Raw genomic sequence first — 18,533 nt, 5'->3', positions numbered from 1 at the left:
ACATCTACCTTGGAAAATGTTGGAGCATACAGACAGAATTGCTTTCATTCTTCTGCTTTTAGTACCAGAGAAATTTTTTTCTCTAAATGCTTTACTATTTTTCCCTTCAGTTAAAGCCCTGAGTTGCTTTAAAGAATGTAGTTTCCAATTATCTAATCAGTCCCCAAAAGCAATAAGGAAACTCTAGAATTCTAACTATAGAGAATTTTTTATAACTGCCCCTTAATACCAGCCAACAGATTTAGTTTAAAAGTATCCTAATTTTCAGTCATCCTGCTGGAAAATGCTTTAATTATCCTAAAAGACTCAAAGTTTTAGAAAGCCCCTTAGGACTGGGAAAAACAAAGAAAAGAAACTCTTTATTATTGAAAGATTTTGTGTGTGTCCAAGCCTTCACATTGAAGAGAATAACTGCTAGAATTACATTTGATATAGACTTATAGCAGAAATATACTTGTTACCATTTGGTCACGTAAAGGGCTTCCCTGATGCCTCAGCTGGTGAAGAATCCGCCTGCAATGCGGGAGACCTGGATTTGATCCCTGGGTTGGGAAGATCCAACCCACTCCACTATTTTTGCCAGGAGAATCCCCATGGACAGAGGAGCTTGGTGGGCTACAGTCTATGAGGTTGTAAAGAGTCAGACACAACTGAGCATCATATAAATATGTAGACCAATCTATGTCTCCTTGTAAATCCTGTCACTGATTGCTGAAACATAGACATAACAATAGAGTTGGCATCACTATTAAAATTAATTTAAAACCATCTCATGTGGTTTCAGGTCTTTGATGATTCATCTTTAAGAAATGACTTCCAAAACCTATGCTGGTTATTAGTTAGAATTGATTTTGAATAAATTTCATTTTATTTATTATAATTTTTGAGGTTTTTCCCTAACTGCTAATGAAAAAATAGTCATATCTGAAAAGTTAGCCGCATCTTTAGTAATTATTGTTTACATAGATATATATAATAATATTTAAATTTTATACTACTGTCAACATTTATAATCAAGATTCTATCCAGGCATTGTTCAATTCAGAGAAGGCTGGCATTATCTAAGGTACTGTAGTTGTTAAGCCAAATAAAGCAAATATTTCATTTGAATTGTTGAAATTAATTAAGTATGCATACTGCCTCTAATCATCTAGTATATCTTTCTAGTTAAAAAACAACCTACTTTAAATGATTACTGAAACATACATAAGAAAAATTATTGTGCTATTTCTCAAGGCATATAATCTAATGTACCCAGTGAAAATAATGTTTATTCTATTATGGTCAACCACTGATGCTGAAGAAGCTAAAGTTGACCAGATCTATAGATACCTACTGTATAATCATAAGGGATTTCATTTAGGTCATACCTGAATGGTCTAGAGGTTTTCCCTACTTTCTTCAATTTAACTCTTAATTTTGCAATAAGGAGTTCATGATCTGAGCCACAGTCAGCTCCAGGTCTTGTTTTTGCTGACTGTACAGAGCTTATGATTATAAAGTGGAAGTGACAAATAGACTCGAGGGATTAGATTTGATAGACAGAGTGCCTGAGGAACTATGGATGGAGGTTCATGACATTGTACAGGAGGCAGTAATCAAGACCATCCCCAAGAAAAAGAAATTCAGAAAGACAAAATGGTTGTCTGAGGAGGCCTTACAAATAGCTGAGAAAAAAAAGAGAAACTAAAGGCAAAGAAGAAAAGGAAAGATAAACCCATCTGAATGCAGAGTTCCAAAGAATAGCAAGAAGAGATAAGAAAGCCTTCCTCTGTGATCAATGCAAAGAAATAGAGGAAAACAGTAGAATGGGAAAGACCTGAGATCTCCAAGAAAATTAGAGATACCAAGGGAACATTTCATGCAAAGATAGGCAGAGTAAAGGACAGAAATGGTATGGACTTAACAGAAGCAGAAGATATTAAGAAGAGGTGGCAAGAATACACAGAAGAACTGTACAAAAAAGATCTTCATGACCCAGATAACCACGATGGTGTGATCACTCACCTAGAGCCAGACATCCTGGAATGTGAAGTCAAGTGGGCCTTAGGAAGCATCACTATGAACAAAGCTAGTGGAGGTGATAGAATTCCAGTTGAGCTATTTCAAATCCTAAAAGATGATGCTGTGAAAGTGCTGCACTCAATATGCCAGCAAATTTGGAAAACTCAGCAGTGGCCACAGGACTGGAAAAGGTCAGTTTTCATTCCAATCCCACAGAAAGGCAATGCCAAAGAATGCTCAAACTACTGCACAATTGCACTCATCTCACATGCTAGCAAAGTAATGCTCAAAATTCTCCAAGCCAGGCTTCAGCAATATGTGAACCGTGAATTTCCAGATGTTCAAGCTGGTTTTAGAAAAGGCAGAGGAACCAGAGATCAAATTGCCAACGTTGAAACTGGCTCATCAAAAAAACAAGAGAGTTCCATAAAAACATCTATTTCTGCTTCACTGACTATGCCAAAGCCTTTGACTGTGTGGATCACAACAAAATGTGGAAAATTCTTCAAGAGATGAGAATACCAGACTACCTTACCTGCCTCCTGAGAAACTTGTATGCAGGTCAAGAAGCAACAGTTAAAACTGGACATGGAACAACAGAACTGGACATGGAACTGGTTCCAAATTGGGAAAAGAGTACATCAAGGCTGTATATTAACACCCTGTTTATTTAGTTTATATGCAGAGTACATCATGCAAAATGCCGAGCTGGATGAAGCACAAGCTGGAATCAAGATTGCTGGGAGAAATATAAATAACCTCAGATATGCAGATAACACCACCGTTATGGCAGAAAGCAAAGAACTAAAGAACCTCTTGATGAAAGTGAAAGAGGAAAATGAAAAAGTTGGCTTAAAACTCAACATTCAAAGAAGAAGGGGATGACAGAGGATGAGATGGTTGGATGGCATCAGTGACTTGATGGACATGAGTTTGAGCAAGCTCTGGGAAATGGTGAAGAACAGGGAAGCCTGGAGTGCTGCAGTCCATCCATGGGGTTGCACAGAATCAGACATGACTGAGCAGCTGAACTGATGACCTACAAAAACTAAGATCATGGCATCCGGTCCCATCACTTCATGGCAAATAGATGGGGAAACAATGGAAATAGTGACAGACTTTATTTTCTTGGGCTCCAAAATCACTGCAGAAGGTGACTGCAGCCATGAAATTAAAAGATGCTTGCTACTTGGAAGAAAAGCTATGACCAACCTATACAGCATAATTAAAAAGCAGAGACATTACTTTGCCAACAAAGGTGCGTCTAGTCAAAGCTATGTCTTTTCCAGTAGTCATGTATGGATGTGAGAGTTGGACTATAAAGAAAGCTGAGCACTGAAGAAATGATACTTGAACTGTGGTGTTGGAGAAGACTCCTGAGAGTCCCTTGGACTGCAAGGAGATCCAACCAGTCCATTCTAAAGGAAATCGGTCCTGAATATTCATTGGAAGGACTGATGTTGAAGCTGAAACTCCAATACTTTGGCCACCTGATGTGAAGAACTGATTCATTACAAAAGATCCTGATGGTGGGAAAGATTGAAGGTGGGAGAAGGGGACAGAGGATGAGATGGTTGGATGGCATCACCGATTTGACAGACGTAAGTTTGAGCAAGCTCCAGGAGTTGGTGATAGACAGGGAAGCCTGGCGTGCTATAGTCCATGGGGTCTCAAAGAGTCAGACATGACTGAGCTACAGAACTGATAAAGACCTCCAACACCTTCCAGAACTGACACCCCAAAAAGATGTCATTTTCATCATAGGGGACTGGAAGGCAAAAGAAAGTCAAGAGTTACCTGGAATAACAAGCAAGTTTGGTCTTGGAGTACAAAATGAATCAGGGCAAAGGCTAACAGAGTTTTGTCAAAAGAACATGGTGATCTTAGCAAACACCCTTTCCCAACAACCCAAGAGATACCTCTACACATGGACATCACCCGATGGTCAGTACCAAAATCAGATGGATTATATTCTCTGCAGCTGAAGATGGAGAACCTCCATACTGTAGTCAGCAAAAACAAAACCTGAACCTGACTGTGGCTCAGATCATGAGCACCTTGTTGAAAACTTCAGACTTAAATTGAGGAAAGTAGGGAAAACCACTAGACCATTCAGGTATGACCTAAATCAAATCCCTTATGATTATACAGTGGAAGTGACAAGTAGATTCAAGGGATTAGATCTGATAGACAGAGTGCCTGAGGAACTATGGATGGAGGCTCATAACACTGTACAGGAAGTGGTGACCAAAACCATCCCAAAGGAAAAGAAATGCAAAATAGCAATGTGGTTATCTGAGGAGGCTTTACAAAAAGCTGACAAAAGAAGAGAAGTCAAAGGCAAAGGAGAAAGAGTAATATATCCAACTGAATGCAGAATTCCAGGGAATAGCAAGGAGAGATAAGAAGGCCTTCTTAAACAATGCCAAGAAATAGAGGAAAACAGTAGAATGGATAGACTAGCGATCTCTTCAGGAAATACCAAGGGAACATTTCATGCAAGAATGGGCATGATAAAGGACAGAAATGGTAAGGACCTAATAGAAGCATAAGAGATAAAGAAGAGGTGACAAGATACAAAGAACTACATAGAAAGAGGTCTTAATGTCCTGGATAACCGTGATGATGAGGTCACTCACCTAGAGCCAGACATCCTGGAGTGTGAAGTCACGTGGCCTTAAGAAGTATTACTATGAACAATGCTAGTGGAGGTAACAGAATTCCAGCTGAGCTATTTAAAATCCTAAAAAGGTGATGCCATTAAAGTGCTGCACTCAATATGCCAGTAAATGTGGAAAACTCAGTGGTGGCCATAGGACTGGAAATGGTCAGTTTTCATTCTAACCCCCAAGAAGGGCAATGCCAAAGAATGTTTCAACTACCATACAGTTGCTCTCATTTCACCTGCTAGCAAGGTTAGGGTCAAAATCTTTCAAGCTAGGCTTCAGCAGTATGTGAGCCAAGAACTTCCAGATGTACAAGCTGGGTTTAGAAAAGGCAGAGGAACCAGAGATCAAATTGCCAATGTCCATTGGATAATAAAAAAAGCAAGTGAATTCCAGAAAAAAAGAAAAAAAAAAAAACTGCTTCATTGACTACGCTAAAGCCTTTGACTGTGTGGATCACAACAAACTGGGGGACATTCTTAGAGATGGGAATACCAGACCACCTTACATGTCTCCTCAGAAACCTGTATGTGGGTCAAGAAGTAACATTTATTACATTGGTGTGATGTAATTGCAGTTTTGGATCATGAACTTGAAATCATTTTAACTAGGCTTAAAACATTTTTATTAATCAAAATAATAACAATTACAGTCAACACATTTTTGCCAATGAGAAATAAATTTGTTTATTCCTGTAGCATAAAAATCCTTTCTTTAGGATTCAATGAACTCTTGGAAAGCATTTTCTGCCTCCAGCTGGTTGTGGAAGGCTTTTACCTGCAAAAAGTTGTCAAGATGCTTGAAGAAATGGTAGTTGGTTGACGCGAGGTCAGGTGAACCTGGCTACTGAGGCAAAACTTCAGAGCCCCATTTGTTCAACTTTTGAACCGTTGATTATGCAACATGCTGTCAGGCGTTGTCATGGGGAAGAACTGGGCGCCTTCTGTTGACCAACGCCGACTGCAGTCATTGCAGTTTTTACTGCATCTCACGAATTTGCTGAGCATGCTTCTCAAAGGTAATGGTTTCACTGGGATTCAGAAAGCTGCAGTGGATCAGACTGGCAGCAGACCGCCAAACAGTGACCGTGGCCTTTTTGGTGTAAGTTTGGGGCTCTGGAAAGTGCTTTGGAGCTTCTCGGTCAACCACTGAGATGGCCATCACCAGCTGTCATGTAAAATCCGCTTTTGGTCACAATCTGATGGAGAAATGGTTTGCTGTTTTGTAGAATACAAAAAGACACTTCAGAATGATTTCTAAAACCTTTTGGTTACCTCGTGAGGCAACCACTTACGGAGCTTTTTCACCTTTCCAATTTGCTTCAATACTAAATGACCATAGAACGGTCACCATTGAGTTCTTTCACAGCTTCGATGATGGTTCTTGGTTGTCAGCTGCCGCTGGCGGGCCACTGCACTCCTCATCTTCAGGGCTTCTGTCTCCTTTGAAAAACTTCTTGAACTGCCACGGCCCTGTATGTTTGTTAGTAGTTCCTGGGCCAAATGCGTTGGTGATGTGAGTGTCTCTGCTATTTTATGACTCATTTTGAACTTGAATAAGAAAACTGATCAAATTTGCTTTTTGTCTAACATCATTTCCCTAAGATAACTATGAACAGCAAATAATGTCATTAGCAAAAAATGAAGCGAGAAATGCCCATTAAAATGATGTGTAACATAACCACATATATTTAAGAATGTATTCTGATATCAAATGGTAAAGTTCTACAGTGCAAAACTGCAGTTACTTTTGCACCAACCTAATAGAACCAGACATGGAACAACTCACTGGTTCAAAATTGTGAAAGCAGTATGACAAGGCTGTATATTGTCACCCTGCTTATTTACCTTATATGAATGGTACAACATGTGAAATTCTGGGCTGAATGAATCACAAGCTGGAATCGATTGCTGGGAGAAATATCAAAAGTCTCAGATATGCAGATGATATCACTATAATGGCAGAAAATGAAGAGGAACTAAAGAACTTCTTGATGAAGGTGAAAGAGGAGAGTGAAAAAGCTGGCCTAAAATTGAACATTCAGAAAACTAAGATCATGGTATCTGGTCCCATCACTTCATGGCAAATATCAGGGGGAAAAGTGGAAGCAGTAACAGATTTTGTTTTCGTGGGCTCCAAAATCACTGAAGATGGTGACTGCAGCCATGAAATTAAAAGACGTTGCTCCTTGGAAGGAAAGCTAGACAGCATATTAAAAAGCAGAGACATCACTTTGCCGACAAAGGTCCATATAGTCACAGCTTTGGTTTTTCCAGTAGTCATGTACAGATGTGAGCTGGACCATAAAGAAGGCTGAGCACCAAAGAACTGATCCTTTCAAATTGTGCTGGAGAAGACTCTGAGAGTCTAGGCAAAGCTATGGTTTTTCCAGTAGTCATGTATGGATGTGAGAGTTTGACTATAAAGAAAGCTGAGCACCGAAGAATTGATGCTTTTGAACTGTGGTGCTGGAGAAGACTCTTGAGAGTCCCTCGGACAGCAAGGAGATCCAACCAGTCCATCCTAAAGAAAATCAACCCTGAATATTCATTGGAAGGACTGATGCGGAAACAGAAGCTGCAATACTTTGGCCACTTGATGCAAAGAGCTGACTCAGTGGAAAACACCCTGATGCTGTGAAGGATTGAAGGCAAAAGGAGAAGGGGGCAGCAAAGGATGAAATGGTGAGACAGCATTATCGACTCAATGGACCTGAATTTGAGCCAACTCTGGGAGATAGTGAGGGACAGAGGAGCTTGGTGTGCTGCAGTCCATGGGGTGTCACAGAGGCCTACACAGCTTAGCAACTGAATAGCAATGTATTTGATTACATGCTCAACACTGTGAATTTTACGTTTAGGTGCTGTATATTTTTGCTTTCCTACAAATATTCTTGAGCTTTGTTCTGGAACATAACTAAACTTAGAAATAGTATGACCCTCTTGAGTCTTGCTTTTAAACACTACTTAGATGGGACCAGAACGTCGTTTAAACTAGGGCTAACTCTTTCATAGTACTAATACACGACCTTTTGTTTGTTTTTATCCTCAGTGTTTTTTTAAAAACTTATTTTGTGTTAGAGTGCAGCTGATTAACAACATTGTGAGAGTTTCAGGTGGACAGCAAAGGTACTCAGCCACATGCAAACATGTACCCATTCTCCCCGAACTCCCCTCCCATCCTCGCTGCCATGTAACAGTAAGCAGAGCTTGCTGTGCTATACAGAAGGTCCCTGCTGGTTGTCCTAAAACAAGACCCTTTTGAATCTAGCAATCCCAGGAGTCATGAGTTTTTCCAGTTTGGCTGGTAGAAACAGGTACTATTCCCAGCCCTGGATGGGTTCTGAGGAGTGTTTTTTGTATTGACTTGGGCAGTTCTTTACCTGGCTTTGGATGGTTCCTGACACACGCACTTGTTAATCAGTGCTCTGCTGCACACTTGAGGGAAGCCACCTGCGGGCCTCTGGAGTTCCTGTGGAGCTCTGTCCTCTCTGGCTGTCTGACCTGGGGTCCCAGCTGCCCCGTCTGCCCCATCTCCTCAGTTTGCTGGTGCCCTCTGTGCCTTGCAGCTGTCAGACTCTGACCCAGTGGGCTGGGCCCCGCACTGCTTCCCGTCTCTCAGAGATCACTGTCCTTATTGCTGACATCCAGTGTCTTGGGAACTATTGTTCCATATATTTTGTCCAGTTTTTGGTTGTTTCAAGAAGGAAGTAAATCCAGTACCTGTTATTCCAGTTTGGCCAGAAGCAGATTGTCAGATTAAATCTTAAATGAATATTAATTTTTCAATTTAATGCTTTCAATTTTCCAAAACATGGGTTAAAACTTTCTGATGATATTATCTCCAAGTGAGATTATTTTTCAGGAGCAAGTCCACATCTTAATGTAAGCAGTACCAGATGATTTCTTAATCCTTTGCAGCTGTTTATAAAACCTGTTGTGACAATATCTTCCTGTTACATGTAAAGCTGTGTTCTAATAAAGATTTAAATTCATACAATGTGTAGTTCCTGTACATTAATGATCAATTTTTTCCCATCCTGTTATCTTTATCCTCCTCTTCCTGCCAACCAATAGTGAAAATATAATGAAACTGGTAATGAGGCATTGTAAATAGTCCCTGCAGTCTTTTGGAAAACAAACTGAAACTATATATTAAAAGGCAAAATCGAAAAAATGATTATATCCTTCAAGTCATTAACCCCACTTATAGAATTATAGCTAATGTAAATAAGACACATAAAAGCTATCTCTCTGAAAATGTTAATCATAGTGCTAATATAATGGAAAAACTGGAAATAATCTTTTTTAAAAATTGATTTACAATACTGCATTATTTTCAGATGTACAGCAAAGTGATTTTTTAAAAGATATTTTAAGTTATTACAAGATACTGAATTTCCTGTTATACTGTAAATCCTCATTGCTTATCTTTTGTACAGTAGTTTTATCTGTTAATTCCATACTCCTAATTTGTACCCCCCTCCCTCCCTCTCCTCTTTCATATGTTTGTTTTCTATGTCTGTGAGCCTGTTTCTGGTTTGCATAGATTCATTTGTATTATTTTTTACATCCCACATATAAGTGATATCGTATAGCAGCTATATCTGACTTCATTATACTATTTCTAGGTCCATGCTGTTGCTGTAAATGGAAATCCTTCATTTGGGGGCTGGGTTATATCCCATTGTGTGTCTGTGCGCCACATCTTTTGAGCCAGTCATGCACTGACGGGCATTTGGTTGCTGCTCTGTCTTGCTGTTGTAAATGGTGCTGCTGTGAACATTAGGGTACACATATCTTTTCAAATTAGTTTTAATTTGTGTCTTTTCCAGATAATTGTCCAGGAGTTGGATTACTGGGTCACATGCTAGCTCTGTTTCAGTATTTTAAGGAGCCTCCGAACCTCTTCTGCCATAGTGGCTGCACAAGCTTACATTCCCACCGAAGAGCAGGAGAGCTCTCTTTTCTCCACACCCTCTCCAGCATTTTCAGACTTTTTAAATGATGATCATTTTGAATAGTGTGAGGTGATACCTTACTGTGGTTTTGACTTGCATTTCTCTAAGAATGAGCAATGATGAGCATCTTTTCATGTGCATGTTGGTCATCTGGCTGTCTTCTTTGGAAAAATGTCTAAGACTTCTGCCCATTCTTTGGCTGTGTTGTTTTTACAATATTGAGTTTTATGAGCTGTTTGGAGATTTTGGATATTAACTCCTTGTTGGCCGCATCACTTCCAAGTATTTTCTTCCATTCCTTAGGATGTCTTTTTATTTTGTTGATGGTTTCATTTCTGTGCAAAATCTTTTTAAGTTATATCAAGTCCCATTTGTTTATTATTGCTTTTCTTTCTTTTTTGCTTTGGGAGACTGATCTAAGAAAATTTTGCTACAATTTATGTCAGAGAATGTTTTTACCTATGTTCTCCTCTAGGAATTTTATAGTGCCATGTCTTACATTTAGGTCTTCAAACCATTTTGTTTTGTATACGGTGTGTGGGAGTGCCCTAATCTCATTGACTTACATGTAGCTGTCCATGTTCCCCAACACCACATGCTGAAGACACTGCCTTTCCTCCAGTGTATATTCTGGTCTCCTTTGTTGTAGACTAATTGACTATATATGCATGGGTTTATTTCTGGGGTCTATTCTGTTCCATTGATCTATGTATCTATTCTTAATGTCAAAACAGGTACCCCAAAAAAGGTTTTAATATCCAAAATATATTTAAAAACAACCACAACAGCAAAGAAACCCAAACATCCCAATTTGAAAATGAGCAAAGACTTGCACAAATTTTCTCCAAGAAGATTTATAGATGGCTAATAAATGAAAAACATTCAGTATCAGTAGCTATTCAGTTCAGTTCAGTCGCTCAGTCATGTCTGACTCTTTGCAACCCACGAATTACAGCACGCCAGACCTCCCTGTCCATCACCAACTCCTGGAGTTCACTCAGACTCATGTCCATCAAGTCGGTGATGCCATCCAGCCATCTCATCCTCTGTCGTCCCCTTCTCCTCCTGCCCCCAATCCCTCCCAGCATCAGGGTCTTTTCCAATGAGTCAACTATTAGGGAATGCAAATCAAAACCACAGTGCGATACCACTTCACACCCATTGTGCTACGTCGCTTCAGTTGTGTCTGACAGTCTGCAGCCATGCGGACTACAGCTTGCCAGGCTCCTCTGTCCCTGGGGAATCCCCAGGCAAGAATACTGGAGTGGGTTTCCGTGCCCTCCTCCAGGGGTTCTTCCCGATCCAGGGATGGAACCTGCATCTCTTCATGTCTCCTGCATTGGTAGGGGGGTTCTTTAACCACTAGCGCCACCTGGGAAGCCCTGATACCCATTAGTATTGCTATTATAAAAACACAGAAAATAACATCTGGTACAATATGGAAAAACTGAAATCCTTGAGCATTTCTAGTGGGAATGTAAAATGGTGCAGCTACTGTGGAAAACAGACCCTCAAAGTGTTAAATGTATTATTACCATGTAACCTAGTAATTCCACTTTAAGGCATATACCCCGAAGAACTGACACAGGGACTCAGACACTTGCACATCAGTGTTCACAGCAGCAGCATTCGCAACAGCCAGAAGGTGGAAACCCAAATATCCATCAAGAGATGAATGGATAAACAGAGTGTTACAAGGCTACATATCCATGAGCCGTAAAAAGGAAGGAAATTCTGGCATATGTAACATGGACGAACTCTGAAGACTGTATGCTAAGTGAAAGAAGCTAGACACCAAAGAACCAACCCCGTATGAGCCCACCTGTATGAGGTACCCAAGCAGTCCACACTCACAGAGAGAGAGAGTACATGGTGGTTCTCAAGGCCTGGAGATGGTATTGTTTAACGGGTGCAGAATTTCAGTTTGGGCTGAAAATAAATTCTGGAGATGGATGGTGGTGATGAGTGCACAAAACTGGAACTGTACTTAAAACCAGTGAACCATACACTTAAAAATGGTTAAATGACAAATTTTGTTACGTGTATTTTACCACAAAAAAGTAAACATCTTTGTTAGATGTGTATATATCTATGTATGTGTACACATGTATGTTCCTCATTAGTAACTCACATTCCAAAATAGAGTAGCCTGAGGAGTGCTGACCAGCCGTCCCGCCTGCTCCCCTCTCTCCCCAGGAGTGACACACGCGGCCATCTGGGCGGCCTGCATCTCTTATCTCAGCGCCGCGGTTCCCCCTGAGCTGAGGACGTCTGCCCAGGGCATCCTGCAAGGCCTTCATCTGGGTTTGGGGAGAGGCTGTGGTGCCATGATCGGAGGCGTGTTAGTCAACTTTTTTGGTAAGAATGGCTTGCCTTCTTTCCCTTTCTTCTTTGATGAAACCTTACAGGTTTTCAGCAACACCTCCATAAACACTCAGATTACTACTGAAGATTGCCAGACTCTCGTTTTCACATTCTTTTTCTAGCTTTCACAGTAGTCAGAACTGCAGTGCAGTGTGCTTCGGTAGTTAAGATGATTAGAGCAGACAGACAGTTAACCGCGTGCCACACAGATACCTCAGAGGAGCCAAACAAAGGAATAATCCCGCGTGCTTTTGGTTTGAAGTGCCCTAAACCTGTTGATGAAAATGCTGGAGAAAAGATAATTCATCACTGTTTTTCCATCTGGCTTTGGTGACGTCCCCGCATCTGTGGTAACTGTCTGTTTGCTCCAACGGTTCCCCGTTACCGGAAATACAGGGGGCCGAGGTGGAGGTGGGATTATTCTGCTCCAGGATCTTCACTACTCAGTGGGCTCACAGATGTCTGAATTTATAGCACCTATTGAGCTTGGCTGTTTTAACTACAGATTAATAGGACTGTTTAATAGGTAGATGGCCCTTATGAAGAAGAGAGCCCACTGCATTTTAAAAAGGCACTCAGAGACAGTCTTTTATTTTATAAATGCAGTTTGAAAATCTGATCAATGACAGATATCCAATACCAGCTCTTGGGTCTGTTGACAACTACCCAGACCTGTGTCTCTCCTTCGGTACGAAGCTAACGGCCACTTGCCGTTCTCTGCCCTGCTGCCTTTCTCAGCTTTGGAACATGGACAGGCCTGGGTGAGGGCTACCCGCCTTTCCAGGAGCTACTCTCTGGAGCGTCACTTGTTTTCACAGGGGCTGCTGCAACCTTCCGAGGAATCGGCATGGCCTGCCTGGTGATCCTCCTGCTCTTTGCCCTGATCCAGTGGCTGGCGGTACCAGATGAGGAAGAAGGTAAACATGTGCATTGACCCTTAATGGTTCTAAAGGCTGAAGCCAAGGGGAGTTCTGCACATACCCCTGAGAAACCCAGAGGTGCTAACAGTGTGCCACAGACCCGCATGGCTCTGAGCTCATGTGCACCATGGCTGGAGAGATGCCACTTGCTGTGTTGAAAAGAATACTGGTTTTTTAAATAGCTTGTGGTTTTCTTCCTTTTGTTAAGTTTCTGGGGAAGTATTGGTTTTAAATTTCTCTGGTATTCTAAAGAGATTTAAATTTTAAATACATAAAGGACTATACAGTAATTTTACTATTAGGGACAGGAAGTGACATTCATCTCTGTGCCTTACCTTCATCTGAAAAAAAAAGCCTAAGCGTTAATTTGAAGTTTTCCCTTAATCAGGCATGAGAGTGAAAGTCGTAGCTGCTCAGTCGTGTATGAGTCTTTGCGACCCCATGGACTGTGGCCCACCAGGCTCCTCGGTCCATGGGATTCTCCAGGCAAGAATACTGGAGGGGATTGCCATTCCCTTCTCCAGGGGATCTTCCCAACCCAGGGACTGAACCCAGGTCTCCTGCATTGCAGGCAGATTAGGTATGGACTTCATTAAAATTATTATACAGCAAGAAGGTTATATCCAATATAATACGTGGATGAAAACAAGTTTTCAACTTATTTGGGCAATCAACTTTTTAATTTTCTTTTTTTGAATGAAGAAGGCCAACCATTAAAACAAATATTCTTTCTCAGCTTTTGAGTCCTGGAACAGGCTCATCTTCTACAGTGTCTTGTCCTTTGACGAGCATTTGCCTCAAGTACTCAAAGTGCTTCTATTAAGAGAAACACTAACTTGTTACAGAAACCCCAACGACAGATTTTAATTCCAACAAGTTATTCAGAAAGAAAGACCAATACTGACTTTCCTCACTCTTGTTCTTCCATAATCCTAACCAGATCATCTCTCTTACATAGCTTGGTCCATGCCTTCAGTAAAAGCCTAATAAAAGCATCTGTCATGTGAGTTTCCTGTTTCGATGCTTCTCTTTACAATTTCAGTACTGTAAGTGGTTATACCGAAGCTATAACCTATGCCCCACAAATACGACATACTGATACACAAACAATACATTTCATAAATAGGTTCGTGTCTGTTAGGCTCTGGAAGGAGACCTGGAAGGCAGACATCACATTCATTTGCTCAGTAATCGCCACCAGGTGGGAAAGCCACCCTCCCTACACTGCCACCTGCTGCCGTTCCCAAGCACACTGGCATGGGATGATCGAGGTTGTCTGTCTATTTTTCACTATTTATATATACTTACATGCATCTGTTTAAATACACTGAAAACTGACAAATGATTTAAACATGATTTTCTCTCCAGACAAGACGATGTTGGCAGAAAGGATTCCCGTTCCCTCTAGCCCTGTTCCCATAGCAACCATCGACCTGGTCCAGCAACAGACAGAAGATGTTATGCCACGCACTGAGCCCAGACTTCCACCCAAGAAAACCAAGCACCAGGAAGAACAGGAGGATGTGAACAAGCCAGCCTGGGGGGTCAGTTCCTCTCCCTGGGTGACCTTTGCCTACGCACTCTACCAGATTAAAGAGATGATGCAGCTCACAAGGGACAACCGTGCTTCTGAGATACAGCCTCTACAGGTAAAGGTCCTCTGCTGCGCCCCCTTACATAGGCCTGGTTTTTTCAGATATTCGCTCAGCGAAACTTCTGGGAGGTCTGACGGGGAAATAAACATGCAGACAGGTAATTTCAGTACTTTTGTGACAACTGTGTTACAGAGGTGTATACAAGGTTTCATAGAGGGAAAATTCTGCCTTACACAGTTCAGAAAGGCCTCACAGACAAGACAGTACTTCTTGAAAGAAATTCATTCTGATTTTCTATATTTCTTTAAAATGTCTGTGTTGATGGACACTAGTTACTGTGTGGATATATGGTTCTTGCCTTGGTGGATTATATATATTAATCTCTAATTTAAAACTTCTAGTGGGGACTTTCTATATAGTAGTATGTCAGTAAATATCTGATGAATTAGTTAGTACTCTGAGCCACTGTAGGGGTCTTATAGGATACCCAACTGAGTGGAGTGTGGATTTGCTGGTGGGCTCACCTGAAAGATAAAAAGTGTGGTTTTTCTTACCCTTAGAGTTGTGGTCTCTCCTGAGTAGAGTCGAATCTCATGGATAAAACATTGTAGGTAATTGTCACTGAAGCTATATTAATATTTTTGGAAAATGATTAAGTGTGACTTCTATGAACAGTTTAGCCAAAGTAATGCGTTTAACGTCCCTGTGTTTTTTTAATCAAATCATTCTCTTTCATGGGATGAATCACCAGTTTTTTATCTAGAGCAGTTTCAGAGGACATAGGAGGAAAAAAAATAAAGGAGAAAGACTTAAAAAGTAATTTGATAATTTGTTTAACTTGAAATACATTAATTAATTTATCATAATTTTGTAAACTAACATAATATTTCTATAGCTTAAACCAAATCTGATTCTTTGCTGGTAACGTCTAGTCCATGTATGATCTTATTGGTCTATCAAGATAATAAACTCATGCAAATCCTCTGCTCACAAGTCAAGAGGGACAAGAGGGTGGGAGGAGCGTATGAAGGAGGTGAAGCAGGAGGAAAAATGAGGTCTTCTGCCCAAATGGCAGTGTTTTCATACTTGGGACACTTATCCTCATTTTCACAGAAGCCTATGAGGCTTAAGCATCATTAAACATTTTTTTCTGGTATGTTAAGGTTAATTAAAACTAGCTGGTATAACTTATTCTTATAAAGAAGTCATCATACAATTTTTTCTTTCACATTTTAGAATCAATTACAGAAACAAAACTTTTTGAAGTGATGGGTATTAGTTCAGAGAGGAATCCATTAAAGAAAAACAAAAACATATTTTCTGATTTTCAGAAACCAGGAATGTGGTATTTTACAGACATGGTATAGGTGATGTTCTGGAGTGACAGGTACTCCCTCAAACCAGCTGGTCACATAGGGGCTCGTTTACTGTTTTTTTTACATGGATGTTCTGTCTTACTTGTTTAGTTAAATACACATCAGGATTCTTCATTTCAGGACCTTTCTTTTCCTGGTCCCTTCTCCAAGGCCGAGAATGCCTTCCTCACTCCCTGTTAGACAAGGTGCCTTCCAGCCTTGAAGGCTCTGGCCTCAGCAAACAGCATGAGTTTCCATTCCATGCTGCTCACCCAGCGACTTGCCACAGTGGCCAGTGGGAGCGCAGGAAACATCTGCTGATGCGGACTGTTTTCCTAGGAGTAGCAGGCATTGTGGTAGTAATGTATCCTTTATCCACAAGGTACATCTGCTTACAGTGTTTATGTTTTTCATGCGGCTTTGGCAGTTGCACATAGGAAAGGAGATGAAAGGTAAGCTGTTCCACCCTTATTCCTCTATCACTTGCTTCCTGAAGCGGTTGCTTCAGGATGCTCTCCCCATGCTGCCTCTATCTCACTTGAAAGCATATAGAAAGTTTGCTAGCACTGACCATGGGGCACGTCCTATCTTTACCTTCCAGGGGACCAGTGAGAGTCAGAAACATTCTGCGGCTGGTGGAGCCCAGCCTGGACCATGTGAGGCTCCCCCTGACCCACCTAGAAGCCAGCCATCCCCTCCAGCAGCCGCATCTCAGACGCAGAGCAGCCCTGCTCACCCCAGTGTGGACCCGCGCACAGAGGACAGTGAGGACCACCAGGCTCCACCTGCCGCTGGGGGACACTGAGGCGTCCCGCTCACCTCACACCCTGCATGGAGCTGGGCTCCTCTGCCAGGACAGAGGGAGAGGCGCCTGAACCCAGGACACGCCTCACTTGAGGGGCACAGCACCACACACGCTTCTAACACCTGAACTCATCGCCAAGGAGACACCCACACACAAAGGAGCTACAGTACATATTGGCAGGACAGGCCACCTCCCACAGCCCCACTGGAGTCACAGGAGGAGAATGGAGTTCAGTGAGGGCTTTCGGTTCTTGGGTTTGTAGGTTAAGGACCACAGGACTTCTCTGCCAGGGCAGTAAGAGTTGGAACCAGCAGTTACACTGAATGGGTGGAGGGGAAGAAAGTGTTTCAAGGTGAATGCTGATATAAGTTCCCTCTTCTGATTATTTATTCTAATTATTTGGTTCTTAATGCAAACGGAGAGGAAACAGAATACATCTATAATTTTGTTTCTTTTAAAAAGAACCATTTAAAAATTATAAGACTTATTTTAAAAGTAACCAGATAAAAGTTGGTAGCATCTATGTTTTTGTTTAATAAGAAAGAAAAACAAAGGAAAAAGTTTCGTCAGAAACTGGGGATATCTCTAGGAAATATATTTTTATATGTGTATGGTATATAATGAAAATAGTCAATTCTTGGAGCAGCAAAAGCTGTTACTGACCACTGCAAGCTAAGCTGAGCTTTAAAATGCCTTCTGTTTTAAATGGCCTTTAAGACCAGAGGGAGGAATATTTGAAATAAACCAACCAACTCAGTATGCTGTGGCTTGATAGACAAAGGTTTACTAAATATATTGACACTGTAAATAGCCTCTATCACTATTTACAGCTTTCTAGTGATTTGGGCTCTAATTAGCTGATGGAATAAAACAAACGCAAAATCAATGAATTCCTAAGGGTTTCTTTTAATTAAGCAGTACTACTTACAAATAACCATATGAAATTTAAGTGCCTGGGGGAGGGATACAATTTTTTAAAATTACATAATGGGTCAGTTTTTGTTTTGTTTTTTGGTGAGGGGAAAAAAAATGGTGGTGAACAGGAAGCCAGGAGTGGGAAAGACAGAAATAAGTACACTTTCCAATGACTTAAGACACAAGTATCAGTCTATTCTTTCCCGTGAAGACACAGTCAGACACTGGACAGTTCAGGTATGAACACACTACTGTAAATACTACAGCTGCAGTCAGGACAGTGGCCAGGTGACTCCTGCATCAAGCTTGCTGCTCAAAGTGAACGCTGAGGTTACAGGAAGCCTTGGGGGAGGGCTGTGGGCAAGGGAACGCTGCTTTAGCTGAAGGAAGGGCAGTTATACAGTGTGTACAATACTGTGGATGAGCACAGAGGAGAGGAGAGAAAAGAACAGAGTTAAAAATGAAAAACTCACCTTACTCTCTGACCCTGATTAGGCAGGACCAACTGTAAAGTAAGGGCTTCCCCACGACACCACACTTCTGCCCACAGCAGCATCTGGGAGAAGGAACTCTACACTTGGATATCTAGCTTCACCACAGAACACAGCCTAAAAATAAAATGGGAAGGAAAAGAATTAAGCAAATAGTTATTTTTGCACTTGACTGAAATGTACTGTACTGTAAATTATCATAACTCATTTTAAGTGACCTTTAAAAATCAGATGTATTTATTATGCTTATGTAATTATAGAAATAGATGGGTGACAGGCTGAACCTCACCTATGAATATACAGTATGTGGATTTGTGAAACTGACTGTAGGAAGTCAAAAAACTTCTGTGTCTTGTGTTTACAGTTCTGATTTATTCCTCTGAAAAGCCTGCTGTTTTGGAAATGCACAGTTGACATGTTCAAATAAAACTAAATACCATTTTTAAATACTTCCTAAA

General features: G+C 41.0%; 1 protein-coding gene across 1 annotated transcript in view; it reads left to right on the top strand.

Moving 5' to 3' along the window:
- MFSD6 (major facilitator superfamily domain containing 6) overlaps positions 1-18,533 on the top strand; it is a 61,881-nt gene extending 43,348 nt beyond the window's left edge. The window contains exons 3-6 of the mRNA XM_068967863.1: positions 11,827-11,988; positions 12,813-12,911; positions 14,283-14,563; positions 16,466-18,533. Of these exons, the coding sequence (XP_068823964.1) occupies positions 11,827-11,988; positions 12,813-12,911; positions 14,283-14,563; positions 16,466-16,669 (746 nt within the window). The 3' untranslated portion in view covers positions 16,670-18,533. The remainder of the gene's footprint in view (positions 1-11,826; positions 11,989-12,812; positions 12,912-14,282; positions 14,564-16,465) is intronic.

This window comes from Capricornis sumatraensis, chromosome 3 (genome assembly GCF_032405125.1).
Source record: "Capricornis sumatraensis isolate serow.1 chromosome 3, serow.2, whole genome shotgun sequence".
In the NCBI taxonomy this organism is placed as follows: Eukaryota; Metazoa; Chordata; class Mammalia; order Artiodactyla; family Bovidae; genus Capricornis; species Capricornis sumatraensis.
This window is presented reverse-complemented; position numbering and strand designations above follow the sequence as displayed.